The sequence below is a fragment of the Henckelia pumila genome, chromosome 4 (genome assembly GCF_033568475.1).
Source record: "Henckelia pumila isolate YLH828 chromosome 4, ASM3356847v2, whole genome shotgun sequence".
NCBI classification, from domain to species: domain Eukaryota; kingdom Viridiplantae; phylum Streptophyta; class Magnoliopsida; order Lamiales; family Gesneriaceae; genus Henckelia; species Henckelia pumila.
The window spans coordinates 207922569-207948670 of NC_133123.1; the positions used below are offsets into that span (position 1 = coordinate 207922569).

At 34.6% G+C, this 26102-nt stretch overlaps 1 protein-coding gene and 1 pseudogene across 1 annotated transcript; one reads left to right on the top strand and one right to left on the bottom strand.

Annotated features, from left to right (window-relative positions):
- Positions 1–14434, top strand: part of LOC140862682 (protein ANTAGONIST OF LIKE HETEROCHROMATIN PROTEIN 1-like) — a 37318-nt pseudogene extending 22884 nt beyond the window's left edge.
- Positions 14435–21239: 6805 nt separating this feature from the next.
- LOC140865302 (uncharacterized) lies at positions 21240–25890 on the bottom strand. The gene is made up of 9 exons (XM_073269898.1): positions 25757–25890; positions 25100–25348; positions 24558–24831; positions 24043–24193; positions 23559–23781; positions 23379–23470; positions 22786–22921; positions 21872–22203; positions 21240–21706 (listed from the first exon to the last, which is right to left on the bottom strand). The coding sequence occupies exons 1-9, from the start codon at positions 25795–25797 to the stop codon at positions 21456–21458; spliced, it is 1749 nt and encodes a 582-aa protein (XP_073125999.1). The 5' UTR covers positions 25798–25890; the 3' UTR covers positions 21240–21455.
- Positions 25891–26102: the final 212 nt, after the last annotated feature.

Sequence of the window (26102 nt, forward strand, 5' to 3'; positions counted from 1 at the left end):
ATCTTCAACTTATTTACGAAAGCACCTAATCCATATCGAACAATTATGCTTAATTGAACCGGTTATGAAGTTGGAGGGTCGTTCAAAAGCCGACATTGCGATTGATTCATCGAATGAGAGAGCGCCAAAACCACCAAAGAAGGCCACGAAAAAAGCAAAATTTAAAAGGCGGTTCGTGGAATTTATTTGGCGCGTGAAAGAGATAAGGAAGACTTAATACTTTGAAAGTCGGGCTGGCGACTCTAAACCAAGCGCTTTTTGGGAGGCAACCCAAAATTTTTGTTTTATTTTTTATTTATTTTATATTTTTTATTATTATTTAAATTTCTGCTTTAATTTTTTTTTTTTTATTTTTATTTTTTTGCTCATTAGTTAATTTTATGATTTTTGAATTATTGTTGATAATTTTGGAGGTCTAATTTTAAAATTGTTGAATTATTTTTCAGGATTTTGGTCTTCTTGCAGCGCATTATGGGCGCTCGCCCAAGATTGGAGGCGTCCGCTCAAGATTTGAGAGTTTAAATCAGAGGCTTATGCGCGCCCGCCTCCACTCTACGCACTGAAGCTACACGAATAGCGCCTCACCATGCGCTATCGCCCTCTATACCAGCGCAAGAAGCATGCGCTATCGCGCTCTCTAACCGCGCTCACCAACAGCGCTATCTTATGCGCTAACGCGCTCCTACACCCTCCAATGCAGGCGCTATCGCGCTCACCAATAGCGCTATCGCGCTACTTTACCACCACATAAGCGCTATCGCGCTACTTTACACCGCAACATCAAGCGCTAACGCGCGATTGAACAGCGCTATCGCGCACGCCTTACTTCAGGAGTTTAAAAGCCCATTCTAGAGTCTTCCTCCCAGACTTAAATCACGATCCCTCGTTCGACGCACTGGCACGATCATCGTAAATCTTCTACTCAACAAAATATCATCATCTCAAGATTGTGATCTTAATTACAAGGCAGAGATTCTCAGAATTGGTCTTGCTCCATCTAAGCTTGTCGAGAAAGGGGAAATTGAAGAATTTGGAAAATGTATTCGTGAACGGTACAAAAGCTGAAATTTTATCTCTTACATTTGATTTTTGATAAATGTTGTGATTTGAGGCTATTGGGTTGTCTGAGTTGTGGAGTGGAGTACGTTTGATGCAGTGAAATTCTATATCATTGTATTAGTGCCTACCAAGTGTTTGTTGAATTGCTTGGGTTATATTATAACGTTGGTTGCTGGAATTGTTGGGAGTTTATTGCATTGTTTGAGACATTTGATTTGAATTGAGTTGAATTAGTGAGTTACAATGCCACCGAAAACCAAAGGGAAAGGAGCAATTTCTTCGTCGTCCTCTGCTGCTTCATATGATAGACATAGATTTTGGAATGCCACAGCAGAGGAGTATTGTTTTGATGTAATGGAGCGAGGGATGCACAAAGAAAGAGGAATGAGTTTGAGAGAGCATAGTGCACCGGCGTTAATTGAAGCTAAGAGAAGAGGTTGGGAGACATTTGTTAGGAGTCCACCAGATGCTGTTATATCATTGATTCATGAGTTTTATGCAAATTTGATGGTCAAAGACGTGAATCTGAAAGTTCGAGTTCGAGGGAAATTGGTGCCTTTTGATAAGAGTACAATTAACAGCCTTTATGAAATGCCAGATTTGGACATTGCAGATGATGAGTATGAGGTATTCAAGAATCAGTCATATCCAGATAACATTGTACTTCAGACCTTGTGTGAGGATGGGGCGGAATGGAAGAGGAATGCGAAGGATGAAGTTGTTACATTTCCATCCATATTTCTTCGACGAGAAGCGAACAATTGGCATGAGTTTATGGCTGCCAGGATGTTGCCATCTGGGCATACATCCGATGTGACTAAGTTTAGAGCTGGACTGGTGTACTGCATTGTGACAGGGAAAGCCGTTGATGCTGGGAGAGTAATTCAGGAGTCTATTATTGCTGCAGTTAGGGGTTCCTCGACTATCAGTTTACCCCACTCGTCTTTGATTACTCAACTTTGCCGGTTAGCTGGTGTTGTGTGGGATGATACAGAGCAGATTCTTCCAATTCGAGGTCCTATAAGAATTACTGGTGCATTGAGATGGGACAAGAAGAAGAAAGCAGCCAGTACTTCTGAACAGGCAGCTGAACCACCGCAACCCTCGGAGCCACTACCACACTTTGAGCCAGCTCCTTCCTATTTGGAAGGACCAATGTCACTACCGACGCATCCGGCCACTGAGTATTCTACTCGTGATGATTCTACGGCCGTGCTTACTCAGATGAAGAAGCAGTGGAAGATGATGCAAGCACATATGACATACATGCATGACTTCACTGCCGCTCTTGCCCAGAATTATCCGCCCACTGTTGTGCCTTATCCAGCTCCTCCGCAGTGGTCTTCTGATGATACTGCTGCTGCTGCACCTTCGTTCCATGGAGATGATGATGATGACGCCGAGTCCTGATGCTCGGTGTCGAAGGTATGAGTCCCTTGTTTTTTTTATTGATTTTTAATCATTAGGGACAATGATTACATTAAGTTTGGGGGGGTGAATTAGTTTTTGATTTAGTGATTTAGTTGTTTGGTTGATAGTTGAGTAGTTGAATTTTATTGTGTGCTTTATAGATAAAATTTTTAATTGTTGTTTTTGTTGAGTTGAGTTGAATTGAGTTGAGAAATATATGGATGCATGGCTGATGAAAAATATTTTTGTGCTATAACTGAAATCCATGATTGTCCACTTATCTAACAAAAATTTTTGAAAAAATGGAACCAATTAGATGAACAATTTTCCTATATACTCTGTGATTAATACTTGAATCTGATTTTTGAGACATACAGACATAGATATGATTGAGGCATTGTTTGAAATTGTTGGGCCTAATTTTCATTGAATTTATCCTTAGTTGCCCATTTGAGCTACACTTGTATATTAGTACTTTAAGGTACGAAAATTCTGAATTTGTTGTGAAAATCATCTTTAACTGCTGATGATTATTCTTTTTCTGCACTGATTGAATTTGTATGATTTAATTGTGGATTGAGACTTGTCTAAAACTAGTTCGAACACTCTTCGAGGTGAAATACGGGCAATACTGAGATTAGGAATGATTTAGGAGATTTTTCTGAATTCGTTTGAGCCTTTCAAGCTACCTAATTATCTATTTTATCCCTAGTACCTTGTTTGAGCTTTATTGAAAATCGAATGGCATGCGTGTAAACGTGTGATTATACCCCCATTCGTTATTATTTCAAGGTCCTACATTGACTACCTGAATAGCCTATATACTATTTCCTACCTTTAAGGGAGTAATTTGAATGCTAAAATGTTGTATGCTCCTAGCTTTATTTGTGAAAAAAGGATTGGTGTGGTGGATGAATTGAAAAGATGAAAAAAGGTAGTAGAAAAAAAAAGAGTTGAAAAATATGATTGAAAAAGTTGGGAAAGAAAGAAAAAGTTCTGAAAAGAAGAGTTGTGAAAAAGTTGAGAAATGAAGTGAATTGAAAGAATGTGAAATTGTGAATGAAAAGGGAGTCGTAATTGAGTTTGATAATGATAAATTACTCCTTATTTTGAATTCTTATCCTTTATTTGTAGCCGTGAGCCAGGCCTTACATTATAAGCTGAATAAGTCCTATTGACCGAGTCTCAGTTGCCCAATATACTAGTGGAGAAGAGTTGCGAGAATTTAGCATATGGACTGTTGATTGATGATTTTAATGATTATGAATTTTGATCTAAACACTTACACGTTTATTCTTTGCATTTACCTAATTGTGAGTATTTTTTATTAATATCCTATATTTGATCCTATGCTATCCTTGAAAAGTCCTCATGATCTATGAATGTTTGAATTGAATTTGGAGAATGGTGTTTTGAACTTGAGTTGCGGAGATTGTGAGTTTATGCGGTTATTTTGTTATGATTGAAACTTTCGAGTGTTAGTAGGTTGGATATGATTGGATTTGATATTTTTTTGAAATCATTGTTGAGGCCATTGTTCCATAATATTTCTTGACTATTCTTGTTGGTTTGATAGAATTAGTTTTTGGAATTTAATAGTTTTGCTCGGGACTAACAAAAGTCTAAGTTTGGGGGTATTTGATAAGTGTATTTTATACACTTAATTTATATATGCTTTTAATTGTTAATTGCTTATTTCGAGCAGATTTATGTGGGTATTTTGTTGTTTTTGTGTTTGTAGGAAATTATGGAATTTATGTGGAAAAGGAGGAAAAATGAGAAAAATGAGATTTGAGAGAAAAGAATTAAAAGAATAAGAGAGGAAAGAAGAAAGAAGTCAGAGAAGAAGAAAGAAACGGGAAATAAAATTGGGCTTTCATATTGGGCCTTGTTTTAGCGCTAACTTTAGCGCTAATGAAGAGAAGAGAAGGAGCTAACGCGCTTGTTCATTGAAGAGTGAAGATTTGAGCCAGAGCCCTATGCACGCTCGCCTGATCTTTGGGGCGCCCGCGTGTCGCAAGCTTCAGCGTTTGGAAATTTTAATCGGAAGGAAACTTTTATATTTTGTGGGCTTTTGAGTGGGCTTTTGAGATGCGATATAAAAGGAATACATTAGAATCTGAGAAGAGAGAGCCGCCACACACGTACAGAAGAAGAAATCAGAGGTTTGATCGAGAGATTTCTTGAAGGATTTTCTAGAGCTTCATCGTGAAGAACGAAGACGGAGTTTGATAGACCGGACACGGCGTCGACGACGGATTTGTTTCTTTTATCTTTTATTTTATTCTAAATATTTTTGGATTATTTATTTATTGTTTTCAGAATTTTAGTATGAACTAATTTTTAGAGTCTAGAGGTCGGATGGAACCTGGTGTAGACGCTTTCATGAATTTTTGATTTTATTGAATTGAGTTTCTTCTAGATTAATTATTTTTTTCTAGAATTGATTTTCTTTTCAATTATCTGATCAAAAATTGATTTGTAATATTTATTTGAAATCTGGCACTCGGGAGAGGAGATTTTGAATAGGACCATTGGAAAATACACTGTTAATTGTTTATCTGACTCGGGAGAGCTTATAACTATAACAGAGCTTTTTAAAAGAGAACATAGTTTTGAATTGATCACTGCAAGTAAATTCTTAATAGGAATATTGGAATTCAATTGTAGTTGATATATTTTATTCGGCACTCGGGAGAGGGAATAATACACGTAAGTGTTCTTGGCTATTAATTCTTTGAAATTCATGAAGATTAATTAATTAGGATTGATTGTTGTTGAAACCAGGTGAAATCTATACCTCTAGACCATTTTCTCTGATTGATTATTCCTGAAAGTTGTTTGCGTGCTATCTAAAATCAACTGATTATTTATTTTATTGCAAAATTCTCAAAGTTTGATTTTCTAGATAAAGTTTGGACTATTCTAATTACAAGTACTAAATATTTTCATTTTACTCCCTGAGGGATCGATACTTGATTTTATCACTATATTAAAACTTGACACTCGTACGCTTGCGAGGAAAAATTTACAACATTAGCTAAGGCTTTTAGAGCGCTTTAATGATAGTAGTATCATTTGGCAGTGTATAGCAGACTATAGGCGTGGACCTAGAGTTGGCAGAGCTTGCACTGATTTGAGGTACGGAAGTACTGTTCGAGATATCTTGACTGAGTATGCATGTATTATGTGACTGCATGGTTTATATGTCATTGATTTATGTTGCATTCATTTGCATACTGAGCTATCTCCTTCGAGATGTCTGCTAGTAGGGTTTTTCCCTATCCTGTTGGTCGTTGGACTTCCATCGATTTGGGTCCGGCATATCCACTTGTATTATGGTATGGGAGCCACCTCCTGAAGCGACGGCACAGCGTGCTACATACCAGGGCCCGGTCTGTCTCTGTTATCTGATCCTTGACCTCGAGTTTATAGGGAGTTCACTTTGCATGCATGTATACTCATACTCTCGTACTTAGCGTTTTATGCTCACGTCTCGTACTCTGTGTTTCTGTACATCCTATTTCATGGGGCAGGTTTGCAATTGGACGAGGCGGGTGGATCCAAGAGGGGCTAGTCAGTGGTTGACCAGTTGGAGCTTCGTCTAGGTTTTATTTCTGTTGTTTTGAGGTTGATACAGCTATTCGATTTGGTTGTATATTATTTGGATAAATTACAGATTCCTTTACTTGAGATTGTATAAAGTTTATGGTTTCCGCAGTTTTATTCTGATATCTGTTTAATTAAGTTAATTGCATGCCTAAGTTCTGTTAGTAGGTGATCCGGGTAAGGGTCACTACAGTCTAGCACGTGAGGACTCGGGTTGTAGATGATTTCTTGAACTCTAGAAGCAAGGAACCTTGGTCTAGTTTATTTTGAACTACATGTATGGAATATGAAATAATTGATGTCGTTTAACGTTCTTTAGCGACTTGTTCGATGTAATAAATGCATGTATAAATGCTTGAGACCTTTTTTGTATGTAGATGCAAGTTCCAGATCTTTTAAACCATGTTTTGCATTAATTATGGTGATGAGATTTGATAGTGTATCGAGTTTGACAGCAAAAACTCTTCTGCAGAATTTCTGGAATTTGGAGCCCGCTCGATCCGCAGAAGTTGACGGATCGAGCGAGCCCTGTAATTTGCAAAACAGAGAATTTTAGTTTTTGGCTCGCTCGATCCGCAGAAGTTGACGGATTGAGCGAGGCCAAATTATACTTCCATCCGAGAGCTGAGCAATTGTGCTCGCTCGATCGGGTGTTTTTCACCGATCGAGCGAGACACTGGAATTTTAAAAAAAAAAAATTTTACTTTTCTCTTGGTTTCTTAATTGATATTTAATGAATGTTAATTGTTCATTAATTACCCTAAGATGAGATTAGCAACACGAGGTCCCTACAACAGGTGGTATCAGAGCGATAAGTTTCTTGGACTGAGATTAGATGAGCGGGGTAGATCGAGTCTTCTATTCTGATTTATTTATTGCTTTCATAATTGTATGGTATATGATTGATTGATTACAGATATTAAATTGTCACATGATGTTGTGATAATTTGCGAAGAATATGCTATACAATGGTTTGAATTACATGCTATCTGGTTATTTGATTGAAGTACTAGCATGTATTATGAGGATGAATCGAAACTCGATCTTTTATGAAGGCAATGTGGACTGCAACAGACTTGTTGTAATTGAGATTGAACTGTACACTAATTTGTTTGATTATCAGATATGCCTCCCCGACCAACACCGAGAGTTAGACAGACGTTGGCTATGAATCAGCCTGAACAGACGAATGCTACACAGGTCCCAGTGACAGTGTCTGAACATGGACAGGGTAGTACTTCTACTGATGAGTTTAGTGATGCTAATCCAATGGAGAAACTTCTGAAACGATTCCAGTCATTTCAACCACTGAAGTTGCAAGGAACTGAGAATGCTATAGAGTGCGAGAACTGGTTGGAAGATATTGAGCAGTTATTCGAGTCTATTGACTATTCAGATGATCGTCGTGTGAGACTGATTATTCATCAACTGCATGGCCTTGATAAGAGTTGGTGGATAGAGACGAAGAAAGCATTGGAGAACCAAGGTACTGTTATTACATGGTCTGTATTTCGAACTGCTTTCTATCAGCGTTTATTTCCTGTGTCTTATCGCAAGGATAAAGGAGCAGAGTTTGCAAGTCTGCAACAGGGACAGTTGAATATCGAAAAATATGTTGCAAAATTCACTAGCCTGTTGAAGTTTGCTCCACATATCGCTGTTAATGATGAAGCTCAAGCCGATCAATTCATCAATGGCTTGAATCCTGATGTATTTACACTTGTGAATTCGGGAAGACCGAATACCTTTGCTGATGCTCTGAATCGAGCAAAAGGTGCAGAAGCAGGGATACTGAAACAACGAAGAGCACAGTTTGTGCCACAGCCAGTGAGACAGTCCCAAGAGCAGCCACAGATTCCACCGCCACCTCGATTTGAAGCTGAAGGTAGCAGTAGTGGAAAGAAGAACTTCTTCAAGGGCAAGAGTAAACAATTCAATAGATCTGGTGGTAGTAGCTCTTCGAGTTCAGGTAGCTCCCGACAGTCTAGAGCTGGACAGAGGTCTGATGTGTATTGCACCAAATGTGGTGGTCGCCATACCAATGAACAATGCCGAGATGTATTTGGAAGCTGCCACATATGCAACAAGATGGGACACTTTGCACGAGTGTGTCCACAACGAGGTTCTAAAGGTGCACAGGGTACGGGATCATTGAGACTGGTAGGTCAATCTACATCTTCTGTTCACTCTTTTCAACCAAAGCCTGCAGCACCGAGTAGAGGAGGAGGTCAGACAGTGAATCAACCTTCGAGGCAACAAGCACGAGTGTTTGCATTGACAGAAGAGCAAGCACAAGCAGCACCGAACAATGTAATTGCAGGTAACTGTTTTCTTTCTGGTTATCCTGCTTATGTCTTATTCGATACTGGTGCGTCGCATACCTTCATATCTGAACAATTTGTTACGTTGTATTCATTGTCTGTTGAGTCATTAGCTACTGTAGTGTCTATATCTTCACCGTTAGGAAAAGGTATAGTATCAGTGAAGTCTGTTAGAAACTGTGTACTACAGTACGAAGGTAATGAAGTTGAGCTTGATTGTATCGTTCTTGGTTTATCTGATTTTGATTGCCTAATCGGTATCGATATGCTAACCAAGTACAGAGCAAAAGTGGACTGTTTTCAGAAGATTGTGAAGTTCAGACCTGATATGACTGATGAGTGGAAATTCTATGGTAAGGGATCACGAGCCAGAATTCCTTTGATATCTGTTCTTTCTATGACTGACTTGTTACAGAAAGGGGCGGAAGGATTCCTTATTTATGCAGTCGATATACTGAAGACTAGTTCGACATTGACTGATATACCGGTGGTGAGCGAGTTTGCAGATGTATTCCCTGACGAGATTCCAGGATTGCCACCGTACAGAGAGGTAGATTTAGGTATTGAATTGATGTCAGGTACACAGCCGATATCGAAAGCACCTTACCGAATGGCACCGATTGAACTGAAAGAATTGAAGGACCAAGTTGAAAATTTGTTGGCCAAGGGATATATCAGACCGAGTGTATCCCCATGGGGTGCTCCGGTATTATTTGTTCAAAAGAAAGACGGATCAATGAGATTATGTATTGACTACCGGCAATTGAACAAAGCAACGGTAAAGAATCGTTATCCTTTACCTCGTATCAATGATTTATTTGATCAATTGCAGGGTTCGTCGGTATATTCGAAGATTGATCTCCGATCCGGATATCATCAGTTGAGGGTTAGAGACGAAGATATTCCTAAGACTGCATTTAGAACCAGGTATGGCCATTACGAATTCATAGTCATGCCTTTTGGTCTAACGAATGCACCGAAAGTTTTTATGGGATTGATGAATAGAGTATTTCAAAGATATTTAGATGGTTTTGTGATTATCTTTATCGATGATATTTTGATATACTCTAAGAATCTGTGTGAACATGCTGATCATCTCCGAACTGTATTGAGAATATTAAGAGAAGAGAAATTGTATGCCAAGTTATCCAAATGTGAGTTTTGGTTGCAGCGAGTTGTTTTTCTTGGTCATGTAATTTCAGGAGACGGCATTTCAGTGGATCCGAGTAAGGTTGAAGCTGTTATTAGTTGGCAGAGACCGATATCTGTGCCAGAAATTCGAAGTTTTATGGGCTTGGCAGGTTATTACCGTCGATTCATTCGAGATTTTTCATCAATAGCGAAGCCTATTACACAGCTTACACAGAAGAATGTACCATTTATTTGGTTTGAGGCATGTGAAAGAAGTTTTGTTGAACTCAAGAAGAGATTGACTACAGCGCCGATTTTGAAAATCCCTATAGGTACTGGTGATTTTATTGTTTATTGTGATGCTTCTCACCAGGGTTTGGGATGTATTTTAATGCAGAAAGGACATGTTGTCGCTTATGCTTCTCGACAACTGAAACCATATGAAGTCAGGTATCCGATTCATGATCTTGAATTGGCTGCAATTGTCTTTGCATTGAAAATCTGGAGACATTACTTATATGACGAGAAGTTTGAAATTTTTTCTGATCACAAAAGTCTGAAGTATCTGTTTTCACAATCTTAATTGAATATGAGACAACGACGTTGTCTTGATTTATTGAAAGATTTTGATTGTGAAATCAAATACTATCCGGGAAAATCTAATGCAGCAGCGGATGCCCTAAGTAGAAAGGTATGTGCTTTATCCTTGTCTACGATAGGTGTGTCTAATTTGATTGAAGATTGTTGTAGTTCTGGATATGTATTTGAGACAGATAAAAGGCCGATGAGAGTTTATGCAATCAGTGCTGAGCCAGAGTTATTGATTCGTATCAAAGAAGCACAAAAAGCCGATCAGAATGTGCAGAAATCGATTGAAATGATTCGATCAGGACATCATTCTGAGTACAAGGTTAGTGACGATGATATCTTGTATGTGAATGACCGAATAGTTGTTACCAATATTGCAGATTTGAGACAGAATATTTTGAAAGAAGCCCATTGCAGTCTCTATAGTGTTCACCCTGGAGGCAGAAAGATGTACAATGACTTGAAGAGTCAGTACTGGTGGAAACAAATGAAGTCTGATGTGACTGAATTTGTATCTAAATGTTTGAATTTCCAACAGGTGAAAGCTGAAATAAAGAAACCAGGTGGCTTATTACAGAGTTTATCGATTCCTGAATGGAAATGAGATCACATTTCCATGGACTTTGTAACGAAGTTGCCACGATCATCTCAAGGATGCGATGCTGTTTGGGTGATCATAGACAGATTGACGAAATCTGCGTGCTTTATTCCCTACCGAATGACTTATCGTCATGATCAAATGGCGGATCTCTATATTCGAGAAGTGGTAAGACTATACGGTGTGCCAAAGTCTATTGTATCTGATCGAAATCCGAGATTTACTTTGCACTTTTGGCATAGCCTACAGGAAGCTCTAGGTATGTGCTTACATTTGAGTACTGCTTACCATCCTCAAACTGACGGTCAATCCGAACGAACTATTCAGACGCTTGAGGATATGCTTAGAGCTGTAGTACTTGATTTTGGTGTTACATGGCAAAATTCTATACCACTTATGGAATTTTCTTATAACAACAGTTATCAGACGAGTATAGAGATGGCACCATTTGAAGCATTATATGGAAAGAAGTGTCAATCGCCTTTGTATTGGGATGATGTGTCTGAGGTACCTGAGTTAGGGCCAGATATGATCAGACAGATGATTGAGAAAGTGAAATTGATACAGCAAAGAATGAGAACAGTGCAGCATAGACAGACGAGATATGCAAATGTACGACGACGGCCGTTATCTTTTGATCAGGGAGATAGAGTGTTTCTGAAGATTTCACCGTTCAGGGTCACAGTTCGATTTGGCAAACGAGGAAAATTATCTCCGAGGTATATTGGGCCGTATGAGATTCTCGAGAAGATAGGCAATCTTGCTTATCGACTCGCTCTTCCTATGTCTTTATCTGGAATACATGATGTCTTTCATGTATCGATGCTGAGGAAATATATATCTGATGAATCTCATGTTATTCGATCTGATGAAGCTGAGTTGGATGATACTCTTTGCTACTTCGAGCAACCTATTCAGGTTCTCGATAGAAAGGCAAAGCAACTCCGAACGAAGACCATTTCATTGGTGAAGATTCAATGGAATCGACACGGAGTTGAAGAAGCGACTTGGGAAGTCGAAGAAGATATGAAGCAACGATTTCCTTATCTATTTCACTGATGTGAGTTCTTATTCAGTTTTCAGTTATTCTTTATTCTTATGAGCATGCGGACTGCATATCTATACTGTTTATGAATTCGAGGACGAACTAATGTCTTAGTGGGGGAGAAATGTAAGGCCCGGGATTAATTAATATTAATCCAAATTTATTTAATTTTAATCCGAGTATATTTAATTTGGGAATATTTAGAATTTCGATTTAAATTCTAATATTCTTAAATTATTTAGGATTGAAATTGAATTAAAATAGGGATCGAGGACCAAATTGCAAATATTGAAAAGATGAGGAACTAAAGTGCAATTTTGGTTGAAAGTTATCAGATTTTAATTGTAAGACTCAGCATGAAACGTGTATTTGCCTTAGAAAATTTAGAAAACTTGTACAGATCAAGCCGAGATCTTTATTTTCTTTTGATTTTCCGATATTCAAATCCTCGTAACTTTTGAACCGGTTGTCCGATTTCGATTCCGTAAAGTTTTCTGGAATCCTTACGACGAGGGCTTCGATTTCGTGTAAGTTTTATGTTGTGTTATATGGATTTCAAATTCAATAAAGGACATATATCAGATGTTGAGTTTTCGATTATGTTTATCGACGTTTATGCGATTCTATGTTGAAACCGGATTGAGAAGTTTGTATTGAATGCATCTAAACATGATTTCCAGCTTATAGTTGTTGATTATAGCTATTGAGATGAAGATTCGAATGATATATCAGCTGGTTATTGATTTGAAATACATGTATAAGTTGGTTAGAAGTTAGAAATGGTTTCGGGATTACGTCGGTTACCGATTTTGAATCGCTACGCCGTTGATTCGAGTTTTTGGATCGTTTTGATAGCCTATATCTGAGCTGAAGTTGTTATCTTGATGATGTGAATGTTATAGCATTTTTATTCTTCAATTTCAGTCGAGTTTGAAGGCCAACGATTCAAGACGCCGAGTTAAACTGAAGAAGAAAGAGTTGAGGTTTGAAATGCGATTGATTGATGAATTCTTGATGGTTTTGACTCGTTTCTGAAATTATAATCTTGAATGAAGTTTGATATGAGTATTTTGGTTGTTATATTTCAGATTGAAGAGTTCAGAACCAAGATAAACAAAGGTATAATGACGACATCGCGAAGTAGGGACTTTGAAACTCAAGAACGATTATCTTTGAGTTGGCCCGCAAAAATCACATACTTGTTTATGTTTTGATTTGATTGTGATGTTGTCGATCCATCTCAGGTAGTGGATCTTTAAATTTGAGTTGATATGATGCTATATTGAATCGATTCTATGCCAAGGTTGCTGTTAACCTTATTTGCGAGTCGGTTACGAACTCGTTAGATGGATATCCATGTCAAGATCAGTTATGAATCTTGATGGCTTTAAAGTTATGTGAATCAATTCGTTTGTAAAGAGTTTACGTACTCTACTTGTTGAGTCGAGTTTAAATAGAGTCAAGATGATTTATTTAACGTTTTCTATATGTTGGTTATACTGAGAATGTTTTCTTACCGGAGTTTATCTGGCTGTTGTCTTTTTTTGTATGTGTGCATGACAACAGATGGGGCAGGAGCTAGTCATCGACGTCATTGACAGCTGGGAGAGAGTTTAGCACATGAGGACTCGGGTTGTAGATGATGTCTTGAACTCTAGAAGCAAGGAACCTTGGTCTAGTTTATTTTGAACTACATGTATGGAATATGAAATAATTGATGTCGTTTATCGTTCTTTAGCGACTTTTTCGATGTAATAAATGCATGTATAAATGCTTGAGACCTTGTTTGTATGTAGATGCAAGTTCCAGATTTTTAAACCATGTTTTGCATTAATTATGGTGATGAGATTTGATAGTGCATCGAGTTTGACAGCAAAAACTCTTCTGCAGAATTTCTGGAATTTGGAGCTCGCTCGATCCGCAGAAGTTGACGGATCGAGCGAGCCCTGTAATTTGCAAAACAGAGAATTTTAGTTTTTGGCTCGCTCGATCCGCAGAAGTTGACGGATCGAGCGAGGCCAAATTATACTTCCATCCGAGAGCTGAGCAATTGTGCTCACTCGATCGGGTGTTTTTCACCGATCGAGCGAGACACTGGAATTTTAAAAAAAAAAAAAATTTACTTTGCTCTTGGTTTCTTAATTGATGTTTAATGAATGTTAATTGTTCATTAATTGCCCTAAGATGAGATTAGCAACCCGAGGCCCCCACAAATACACAGTGGGATATTATCTAGCCGACGGTATATATCCAAAGTGGGCTACTCTAGTGCAAACAATTCACAATCCACAAGGTCCAAAGAGACAATATTTTGCAGTACGACATGAAAGTTGTCGAAAAGACGTTGAACGCGCATTTGGTGTACTTCAATCAAAGTGGGCAATAATTACTGGACCAGCCCGATTATGGAGCAAACGAGTCTTGCATGATATCATGACCACATGCATAATAATGCATAATATGATTATTGAAGACGAAAGGGATGAGCATGTATCAGTCACAAATTATCGCGAAGCACCCACCCCATATGTTGAAATGGCACATGATGAGCATGTTCGATTTCAAGAGTTTCTTGCACGACATCGTCAAATAAAAGATAAGTCGGCTCACTATGCACTTCGGGATGCTCTTATCGACCATTTGTGGGAGGAATATAGTAATTCAGAATTTTAGTATTCCTAATTGTCAATTGATGTATTGTTCTTTAAACTTTTATGTGTTGTTTATGTTTATGTTAATTTTTATTTTGTCTGTATGATTAATGTTTGTGTTGTGTGCAATGCAACTGTTTTCATGTGTTTGCAATTTAATTACCAAATAAATGCATATTTTTTTAAAAAAATAACGAGTCGTGTAAATTTAATTTTTTAATATGTTTAACATTATAATACATAATTATTAATATATTACACGATTTTAATTTTAACCATATCCAATTAATATAGTTGAAAAACATATTATGTAATTTTTTTATTATATAAATATATATGTTTTACAAAAATAAAATAAAAAATGGAGTATTTGGTAATATTTAGAGGATATGGGTTGGAGAAATTTTTTGAAAATAGAGATCACGAATCTCTATTTAGAGGATAGAGGATGAAATATAGAGGATATAGGTTGGAGATGGCCTTAGGGGTTTGTCTATGCTGCTCTTAGGGTTGGCTATCCTAAGGGCAGATTAATGGCCCAAATTGATCTGCAGATCAAATCAATTGATATGCACATAATCTGAGACCGTTGATTTTGGCAAACGGGCACTGCCTGTTTCCTAGCATAGAATTTTCCTACCCTTAGACAACGTTTGGTTCCATAGATATGATAATATAATGATACAGTATATTGGGATTATGGAAAGAATATGATAGGATTGAAATAAATAATTATATGTTTGATTTGAATCATTGATATCGAGATTGAGATAATAATAAATTTTAAAATTATTTTTTACCCTTTTCATTATAAATAAATAATATTTTTTTTACTTTAAAAATTTAATTCATTTTCTAGTACATTTTCTCTTTTTATTCTTTTCTTGGTTCGTGTGCATTGCTCATCTTCTTTCCCTTCTTCTCATTGCATTTACCCTTCTCATTGTTTCCAAAATTTTTGACAGCAATATTTGCTTTTCTCTCATCCTATCGTATTAACTACCAAATTTTCCAACATTGAAATACTATTGACCAAATTAAAAGCAAACTAACCAAAACTCCCAACATTCAAGGAAGAACCAAATTAAAAGCAAAAAACGAGAAAATAAATATTAGATCTGCAAATTTTTTACTTCAATATTGATATTGAAACCCAAGATAATTCCACCGTTTCTAAAGTCTAATCACAGTACTTTTTTTGAGTTCTGTAATATTTTTTTATGATTATAAATTCTTTTGTATGAACATTTTGTGCTTAAGGAAAAAAAATTTAACCATGAGCATGGATGGTTTTTTCAAAAAATACACGGAATGTAGCTTTTGGATAGAGGGAAAATCCATTTGAGTTTTTAAAATGTGCAGGGATATCTTAGTAAATTTATACGTTAATCACAGACCTACATAAATTATCACACCCATATTTGTTGTATAATTTGTCCAAGAAATAATGGCTACAGTGCGGGCTTCTCCCTATTTCATGGGCCAATGAGTTTGAACAAAAAACCAACCAAACATCAGATAATTGACTGATTAATACTTTATCATATCTCTATCCAACGTACCAAACAAGGTCTTATGACAGCATTAAAAACTTAGATATGACCACATGAGTTAGCTCAATGTTGATCTGATTTATATGATCATATTAATATTAGCGTATGTATGATACATGCATACTGGAGAGACTGATGGAAAAATATGATTTCAATATATTACAAAAAATGAATACAATACATATTTATATACAACTAGAGCTAATGAAAATAAAAGAAAAAGTACAATATACAAAAGATAATATAAAATATATTACATAAAATATAAAATATATTTCAATGGGCCTCCTCAAATGGTGAGCTCGTAGAGACACCAATCTTGAAACAAAGTAGATGCTAGTGAGCACTTGGGAGAATCCCAAGTTCAACAAGTAGTGATCGAACCCATTAAAATTCTGTAGCCGTAGAGGTGATGGCACGATATTCTGCTTCAGTAAACGAGCAAGCAACAGACCCCTGCTTTTTGGAGCTCCACGAGATAGGATTGAGACCCAAGAACACAATATAGGCACCAGTGAAAGTGCGATCATCAAGATCACTAGCCCAATCCGCATAACAATAGGCATGCAGAGACGGATCAGAGAACTATGTCGCCGAAGGAGAAGTCTATAGGATTAGGTACCATTTAAATAGTGCAGGAGACGTTTGACAGCACCCCAATGAAGAGAAGAAGGAGAGTGAATGAACTGAGATAGCTTGTTAACAGCAAAGGTAATATCAGACCGAGTAAATGATAGATACTGCAGACTTTTCACTGTGTGATGATACAGGGTACCATGCATTTACATATGACTTGGCATGAATTTATATATATATATATATATATATATATATATATATATATATATATATATATATATATATATATATATATATATATATATTAAAATATATAAGTTGAATTTTTTTCATTTTAGTAAAATGCCGTCAAAACAGATTTGCTAAAAACAAAAATAATATTTAGTTAATTAATTATATATAATTAAGAGAATAGTAAATTTTGAAAGAATACATAAATGATATATATATATATATGTGTATGTAATAAAAGCTCAGAATTTTTAGGTTTTTACAATTATATATAAAATGTTCCATAAATGATATAATTTACCATACAAATCGAATTTTTTTTCTTTAAATCAAATATTTCAATCATTAGTTTATAGTTGTAGTACCGAAGGTTAAATATTTAACGATATTATATATACATTGTTTATACAAAAATAAAAATAGATTTTTCCACTATATAGTCACATGATCTATCATAAAATAAAATAAAAAATGTATAAGAAATATTTTTTTTGTTTACGAAAAATGTATGAGAAATACCCAATTTTAAGATAACAAATATCCACCATATTACTTTCAAAATATATAATCTATCAATTAAATATACAAAAAATCAATCAATATAATTTCGTAATTAAATTTAAAATCCAACTTCTAAAATTCTAAAGAATGTAAATATATATACCCCAAAATCCGATGAATGTTATATATATATATATATATATATATATATATATATATATATATATACACACGTACGTACGTATATACATACATTGTTACAAATATGGAAAAATACCTACATTTGTTAAAATATAAATCTTTTTATCTAATATTTTGATCATATATATATATACATATATATATATATATACATAATATAACCGCAAAATGTGTCTATATAAAATAAAAAAATTGTTTAAAAATATCGAGAATATTTTTATTTGATATATTGATACCCTGCCTATAACAAAATATAGAATTGCCAATAAAACATACAAAAAAATCCCAAAACTTTGGGATTCAATCCCATGATATTTGCTTTTTAAATATACAATATATCAATTAAAAATACAAAAAAATCAATCAAACTAATTCTTTAATTGAATTTAAAATTCAATTTTTAAAATTCAAAAAACAAAGTCCGTATATCCCAAATATTTCATAAATATATATACATACACGTATTTGACCATATATGTATGTTTATATATATATATATATATATATATATATATATATATACGTAATATGTATGTATGTCTTTAAATATACGTCTGTATATACAAAATATAACAGAATGTAAAATTCAAAATTCAAATAAACCATTGCTTAAATTTTGCATGTCATTAAATTTTTTAAAACTTAATATATATACTAGAACAATAACCAACGATTTTATTCTGAAATCCAAATGGCTTCATTTCACAAAAAAATTAATAAAAATAAAAATAACCAATCTAATTCTTAAATTGAATTTAAAATTCAAAAAAATGTCTCCAAAATAGGTTTGTTCGGCCCTACCACAAGAACAATGCCATTTATATTTAGACATGTGTCTCACCTTTTTGTTTATTTTATAATTTCTTGTTTTTTGTTTATTTTTTATCCTATGACCCAATTGCAAATCCATTTCTCAATTTTGAACCCTCATTTTCAATTTTGACAACATTTTACAATCTTTTTTTAAATGAGATATTTCATAAGCTACTTTCATAAGTTACAAACTATGAAGTATGCATCTTAAATTTTAAATTGGTTAATACTCAAATATTTGTATTTTTTTAAAAAAAAATACATATAGATATAAAAATCTAAAGGATGATTTTAATTTAAAATAGTCTAAATGATAATTGTAGTTTCAAATAAAACAATTAAGATATACAAATCTAAAAGATAATTTTAGTTTAAAATAATTTTATATTTAAATCGTGCGTATGAAATTATAAAATTAAATAGTAAAAATGTATCTATAAATTAATTTTTTTTAATAATCTTCATTACTAGTTGGAAAATTTTCACTTTGTTACTAATTTCTTGTTTTTACAGAAAACATCATATGTCCAATTTCTATTATATTTTTAGTATTTATTGTAAAAAATTTCACTTCACTTTATTAAGAATAATACTATTATAAATATATTAATAAAAAATTGATATACTAATTGAACTATAAACTAATATTTAATTTTTTCCTAAGATGAATTCATAATTTAATTATTTATGTTAAACAAATTAATCATTCATATATACTTTCATTAAACTATTATCATGTTAAAAAAACTTATCAAAAATAAATATGAACTGATTTAACCAATTTAATATTTAAGATGCATAGTTTGTAGCTCAATAAAAAAAGTGTAAATTGTTGTCAAAATTGAAATGATGGTTCAAAATTAGAAGTACATTTGCAAGTGAGTCAAAGAAAAAAAAAATAAAAAACTATAAAATAAACTAAAAGTGGGACACATGTCCAAATATAAATGTCTTAGGGCATTGTCCTTGTAGTAGGCTCGAACAAACCTCCAAAATACAACCGAATGTTTAAAATTCAAACTTAAAAATTCAAATAAACCATCGCTTAAATTTTGCGTGCCATTAAATTTTTTAAAACGTAAGAGATATTTCAGCACAACTTCCGTTGTGGATTTGAAACAATGATAGATTAGTATAAATATGGTTTGCATCATTATAATATAATATTTCATATTTTTTTTTTTAAAAAAAAACCAACAATTTATTCTAAAATCCAAATGACTCCATAGTTTAAAATTATTAGTGAGCTCGAGCCTTCAAACTGTTACTTTGTGTTGAAACTACGATTGGTTCGTTGTTACGAACTACATCCATATCAAAGCAATGGAAAACCCACAGTGGAATGCATATTTCAAGATGTTGAGGTATAATAAATTTTTTTTGTTTTGATATCCATCTATCTAAAAAATGTTAGTGTAATTTATGTTTTATCAATTTTACAGGGGTCAAGCCTATATGCAACAATAAAATATGACGTCGTTGAGAAATTGAAGCTAATACTCAAAGAAGATCATCTTTATACTATTAAAAACATGATTGTTGCATAAAATAGATTGAAATACAAGACTACGTCAAACAAATACAAAATCAAATTTTTCAATAAAACAAATGCGTGTGAGATTTTTGATGATAGGTTTTCGTCAAAAATGTTTGAATTCAAGAACTTTAGAGAATTGACGAATGTAGATGTCATCGAAAAAACTGAACTTTTTGGTTATTTTCCATATTTTATTTATGAATACATCAAATATTTTGTGTAATTGACGTAATTGATGCCTATGGATTTGAAATAGTTCGTATTTTTTTCATATTTTTTCTAGATGTCATTGTTGTAATGTCTTAAAACAGATAAATCAATGGACGTCCCACGAAATTTATTGATTTTTTCATTGAAGATTTAGAGTATAATCTTTTTTATAATATTTCTCATTATATTTGTGTAAGTAATTTTTTTTTTTTTTATAGATTTACTAAAAATAATTATTATTTTTAGATAAATTTTGTAAAAATGACAATTTATAAAAGAAAACTATTATTAGACGGGTCAAACCGATTTCTATCTCAATAAAAATAATATTTTTAGCCTAAAAATAATATTTTTTTTAGTCGAACCGAATAAGATATCTATCTCACAAAATTGACTCATAAAACCGTCTTATAAAAGTTTTTTTTTTATTACATTATATCAATAATTAGAACTAATTTATGCAAATACTTATACTTATTTTTTCTAATAATTAATCACATAAAATAACATTTGGTGCATCGCATGAGTGATATACTAATGAGATATAAAGAGCAAATTTGGATATATAAACAATAACTTAAAAAAACCCTTTAATAAATTCAGTTTTTTAAAGTGTTTTTATTAAACAAAAAACATAAGTCATTTTGATGTTTGTATGAATGTTAAAATGTGTTTTTATTTTTATTTTTAAATGTAGTTCGACGTAGAAGCCCGAAAACCATAAATTATAGCTATTTAAAACAGTTTTTGTACCAAACACAACAATTTGTTTAAAATTTTTTTTTTCCTTTAAAAAAAGTGTTTTTATCTTATTGGATTCTCTAACCAAACGGACTCAAAGACGTGGTGTCTCGTCTAGTCTAACTTCAAACCAAAGTTTTTATCTAAATTCAAACCAACCCAAAGTTGAATACCCCAGCTGACCGCCAAGATTTGCAGCGAGGAAAGTTCAAGTTCCGAACAAGAACTTTCGTCAATTATTACTGAGAATTTCATCATATTTCTTTGTTAATTTATTGTCATGTCCTTAAATGTTGTTTTGTCGATTTGTTTTGAATTCATGGGATAAGTTTCACTTTACCAATGCCGTTAGGGCCAAGACGATGCTATGGTCTTGCCAATGCGTTATTTTTGATCAAATCAAATAATTTGTTTCAATTTCTTATTTGATATTTGACAAGTATTACGATTGAATAACTTGATTAATAAATAAAAAATGCATCTTCTAAAATATCAATTAACTTGACGAGGTATATTTGCAAGCCTGGGTCTATTACCTATTAGTACATCTGCACATGCATCGATCTACTAACTATTTAGGGATGAACTTCCTTGCTGCCTCGATTTTCGATTTTTCAACACGTATCGAAATTCCAACAGCGGGACGAACAGAAAGAACACAAGAAAAATAGGGGCTGCTAATACATAACCATCTGTTTGTGTTTGTTTCTTAGAACTGACAATCTATTCTGCAGAGGATTTTTCTCGTTTTTCAAACCCATCTTGTCTAAGAAATGTACGATTCTTTTGAGCGTTTCGATTACCTCCATGCTTTCCGGGCCAAATGCTTTTTCCTGGATTTTTAGAAGCCTCTTGAGCAGCTCCACTGACTCACCATCGTCCTTATCTAGTCGGGATCGAATAGACACCAAACAATCCAGAGCCTCGCCTGTGGCGTCAGTGAATGGAACAAAAATGTCAAAAACAGAATCAATAGCGGTCAAGAAACTACTTAAGACTTTTTGATAGAAATTATATCGTGCTATGGGCGAAAGGAGGAAGAAGCACAATCAGGCACAAACAATTAGCTGAGTACGGGGCAATGCAGACTTACCAACTGGTACAGATTCTTTACCGAAAGCTTTCTCACGGAAGTGTAGAACATCCATGGCAAGTCTTTCAGCTTCTTCATCACGGTGTAGATTGAAGAGAACTACTGCAAGATTTAACATAGGAAAGGTGATGGATGGATCATCCGGGGGTGCATTCTTCCCTAATATTTGTAAACTTATCCTCAGCAGGCGCTCTGCTTCGGCGAAGTTTTTTGAGCGTGAATAGGAGGTTGCAAGATTTACAAGGTGGGGTACTGAGCTAGGATGTGCTTTTCCATCAAACCTCTCAGATATCAACAAGCATTCTTCCAGCAGCAAACGACCTTCTTGTTGTCTGAGAGCAAAAAACACATGTTCAGGATAGTGAAAACCAAAAAAGCTCCACTTTTGAGCAATAGGCAACACAAGCTAGATCGTTTCTTCTATTTTAGCCTCTCGTCGTACGATTAAAATAAGCAGGAAAGCATTGATAATTGTTCCAAGGATACAACATTTAGAGCCGCTTGACATGATGTAACATTATCCAACTATCATGAAAATAAGTTGATCCTACAGGTATCGATAAAAAGAGAAGTGATTCTACAGGAAGGATAAAAAAGCTGTGATTTTAAAAGTCATAGCAGCCCCAACAGATAATCTCATGCTCAGAGAAGAAACTTAATTCAAAAAGGGAATACATAAAAGTTCAATGTGATTAAGGACAGCCTTTAAGCCAACAAACAAACAAGAAGACACATCTTAAGTAACCCTCGTACCCTGCCGTTGATACTCAAATCAAAAGGAACAAGATGAACAAGGAAAAGCCTGTGAACAGATGCAGATGATGCAAATGCAGTGATGGGTCACTTAATGGCGTTATAGGAGGCTCTAAGATAAATAATCAAGCCACATTCACAATTCATAGAACATTTCTTACCTTCCCACAGCATGGAGTAATTCAGCCAAGTCGATTCTCATCTTCTCCAAGGCTTTGTCATCCAGTGCCATGTATTTTGATTCATTGAGTATATTAATGGCAGTCTTGTATAAATCAATGGCATCATTCACCTCTCCTGCACAAGGCCCATAAAACAAGCTAAGGAAAAAGTACAATGACAGGGTAGGACAACCTTATCACGACTCCGAGCCTTCAAAATCCAGGAACTCTGTTACAAAGTACAAAGTGGTGCCATAACATGAGATACTTTATTGAATCTAACTGGATCATGTCTTGTCTGAGCAATCACGTGTAAAAGTTAAAAATCAAAAGAAAAAAATTTGATTGCAATTTCACTCGACTCTCTTTGATCCCATATTTGGTCTAGCAAACAAATTTTTCCTCATGCCCAGCTTGAATCGAGCTCGACTGTATTACTTGATACTTTATTATATGAGTATAAAGGATAGCGGATCAAATACTACTAGATAGTAGAGCCATCACTGTGTAATTCTTCATCTGAAACTTGAACTGGAAGAGCAAATTATTTGGATGAGCTTATGTAAAATGAGTATAGTAACTGATAAATTCACCTTTTGCGCATTTCACTTGGGCCAAAGAACACATAGTCATTCCAACTCTTACATCTCTTTCTCCATATGACCTCGTAAATATTTTTAAAACTCTGAGACAGTGAGTAGAAAGTAATGGTGAATAAATCAGCTCAAAGGCTTTTAGGTAACAAAGCTGTACGTCTAAGAAACTGTAGTTACCTCTGGAAAGGATACTCAGCATCCGATGCTTTCCCCTCCTTTATTAGAAGATTACCCAAAGCACATAGAGGCACTGCCAATTCCTCACCTTCCTCACCCCTACTAGATTCCAATACTGTAATAACACGCTGGTATGTTTTTATTGCCTCAGTAGCTCTTCCATCAGAACCCAGAGCGTTTGCCATTCCCAACAATGGTGTGCAAAGTAATGAATTGTTACTTCCTGTAGAGTAAAAAGTGAACCTAAACTGGAAGGGACTTTCAACATATCATTAAGAAAATTTTGCAGATTAAAGAAAAGCAGCAACAAGAATTTACGCACAGAAAATTAAAAATTGGATGATGATAACCCAGAAATGCTGTATATCCTATTGAAAGGTGCTAAGAACACCAACATTATGCATGCACACAAACATACACAAAAGTCACAAGTTCATCCTCGATAATGGAATGGCCACATATAAAAAGAAAATGTCAGACCTACCAAATTTTCTTTCCATTATCTCCAGGGATCTCCCGTAGAAATGCATAGACTTCTCAAATTTTTCCAACTTCGCGTGCATACTTCCCATATGCATGAGTATTGAATCAAGAAGCGGCTCCTCGTCCTTCAATCCATTTACAATCTCGTACAGCTTGAATCACATAGAATAGAGCCCCAAGTCAACATGATAAACTGTGTGTAAGCAATAAACAATTAATTGAATCCCTAGAAAGCCTGCCATCAGAAGAAGAAGACACCAAAACAGAACCAATGAAAGAACAACCACTAGCACCGTCATCAAGAAAAGATTTATTTCTCATCCTATTATACAAATCTCCGAGTGAAACAGATATTCCTCTCTACCTTATATCAAGAATTATTATTAACCAATAAAGAACATTTGTTGCACTGTGTTAATGAACGGCATTAAAGAGTACGGATATCACAGGTAACAAAAAATTTAAAAAACACCATCGAGATACTGTTCCAAAACATGCAACAACCATGTATATTACCAAATTCATCAGCGACCCAACAGTTCTCAAGTCTCCAAGGGCCATGTACCCCAAGGCTATTACATCAAGAAGAGCAGCTTCTTCAATACCTTGATCCCCTGAATCGACCTGTGCCTTAACAGCTTCATAATTTGCCTGAAGTAAATCTACAGCGTCCTCTTCCTTTCCCATTTTTATCATAGACTTAACTTCACTGAAGAAATCCTGAAGCTGCCTTTCAAGATCATTTGTGCCGCCCAGTGTGTTAAATTCGGAGTCATCCAGCATTTTAAACCTAATAAAAAGAATGAAATTACGCAAGTATGGAATGGAACCTTTAAGAGAGTAACAGATGTAAAGTTTCATAATAACACAGCTGTTGAGAAGCTAATATCTATTTATGGTCCAATCATGGCCATGGTCCTTTCGAATCAACATACAACTTTCACAATTTAGATTGAAGCCACCAACACCAACAGTTTACAAGCCAAAGAATTTAAAAAGAAAATTTAACCATTAAATAACTTCGTCTTCTTACAGACTAATTTGTTTAAAGCTTTTACCTTTGGGATTTTGTTGTACCCAAAGCACCAGATATCAGTTGTTTTTCAGAGTGTTCACCACCAAACACCAATGATTTAGCCATGGCACAGCTTCTTGAAATGCGCAGTCCAGAAAACAATTTAAATGGCACCATATAAAGCTTGACACCGCATTTTGGAATCGCGATACTAGTGCGTGTGAAAGAATACATAAAAATTTTCTGCCGTTGAAGTTGGTCCAAGTCAGAGTTGAGATAAATTTGATTCATCCTGAAGATAATAACACGAGGACTAATAAAATATCAGCATTCAGCATATACCAACAAATTAAACACAAACAAAACCAGTACAAGTCATACTCCATATACAACAAAATCAAACTAGTTGGAACATTTCGACCACATCATCACATCAATTCCTCTACTATAATGATATTGCTATATAAAATCGTCTTATATGAGCAAACCACTTCCATCCTAAATTACCGCGCTAGAATATCAGCCTTTTTACTCGTGGAATCATTTTCTCCACAGAAATTCAACATAAAACACTATGAAACATTAAATTTGATAATTATGGAATGATTAACGAAAAATTCAACAATTAAACACAAACGAAGCGATAATTGAGCAATATTAAGTTCTTGCACACACATGTATACGTTTATAAGCGTTTCACCCGAGAGTAACGGAGGTTGAGGCAGAGAAGACGGACGCCATGGCAGCAAAGAAGAGATTACTCCGAGAGTGAGTGAAGCGGTGGAGAGATAGAGTGGGTCGACTTGATCTAGGCTAGAACTTTATTGGGCTCTATCTAGCTAAATCTTGGGCTTATGGTGAGAATTGGCCCAATAAGAACAAAAATCTGTACAAAATCTCTGCAAATCTTTTACATACTTTAATTTTAGATTTTTAATGATTTTTAATGATTTTTGTGAAGATTAAAAATTTAGAGGTATTCAATTTAAATTTTTATATATTACATAAAAGTTTAATGATATTCAAGATGAACATTTGTAGAGTTT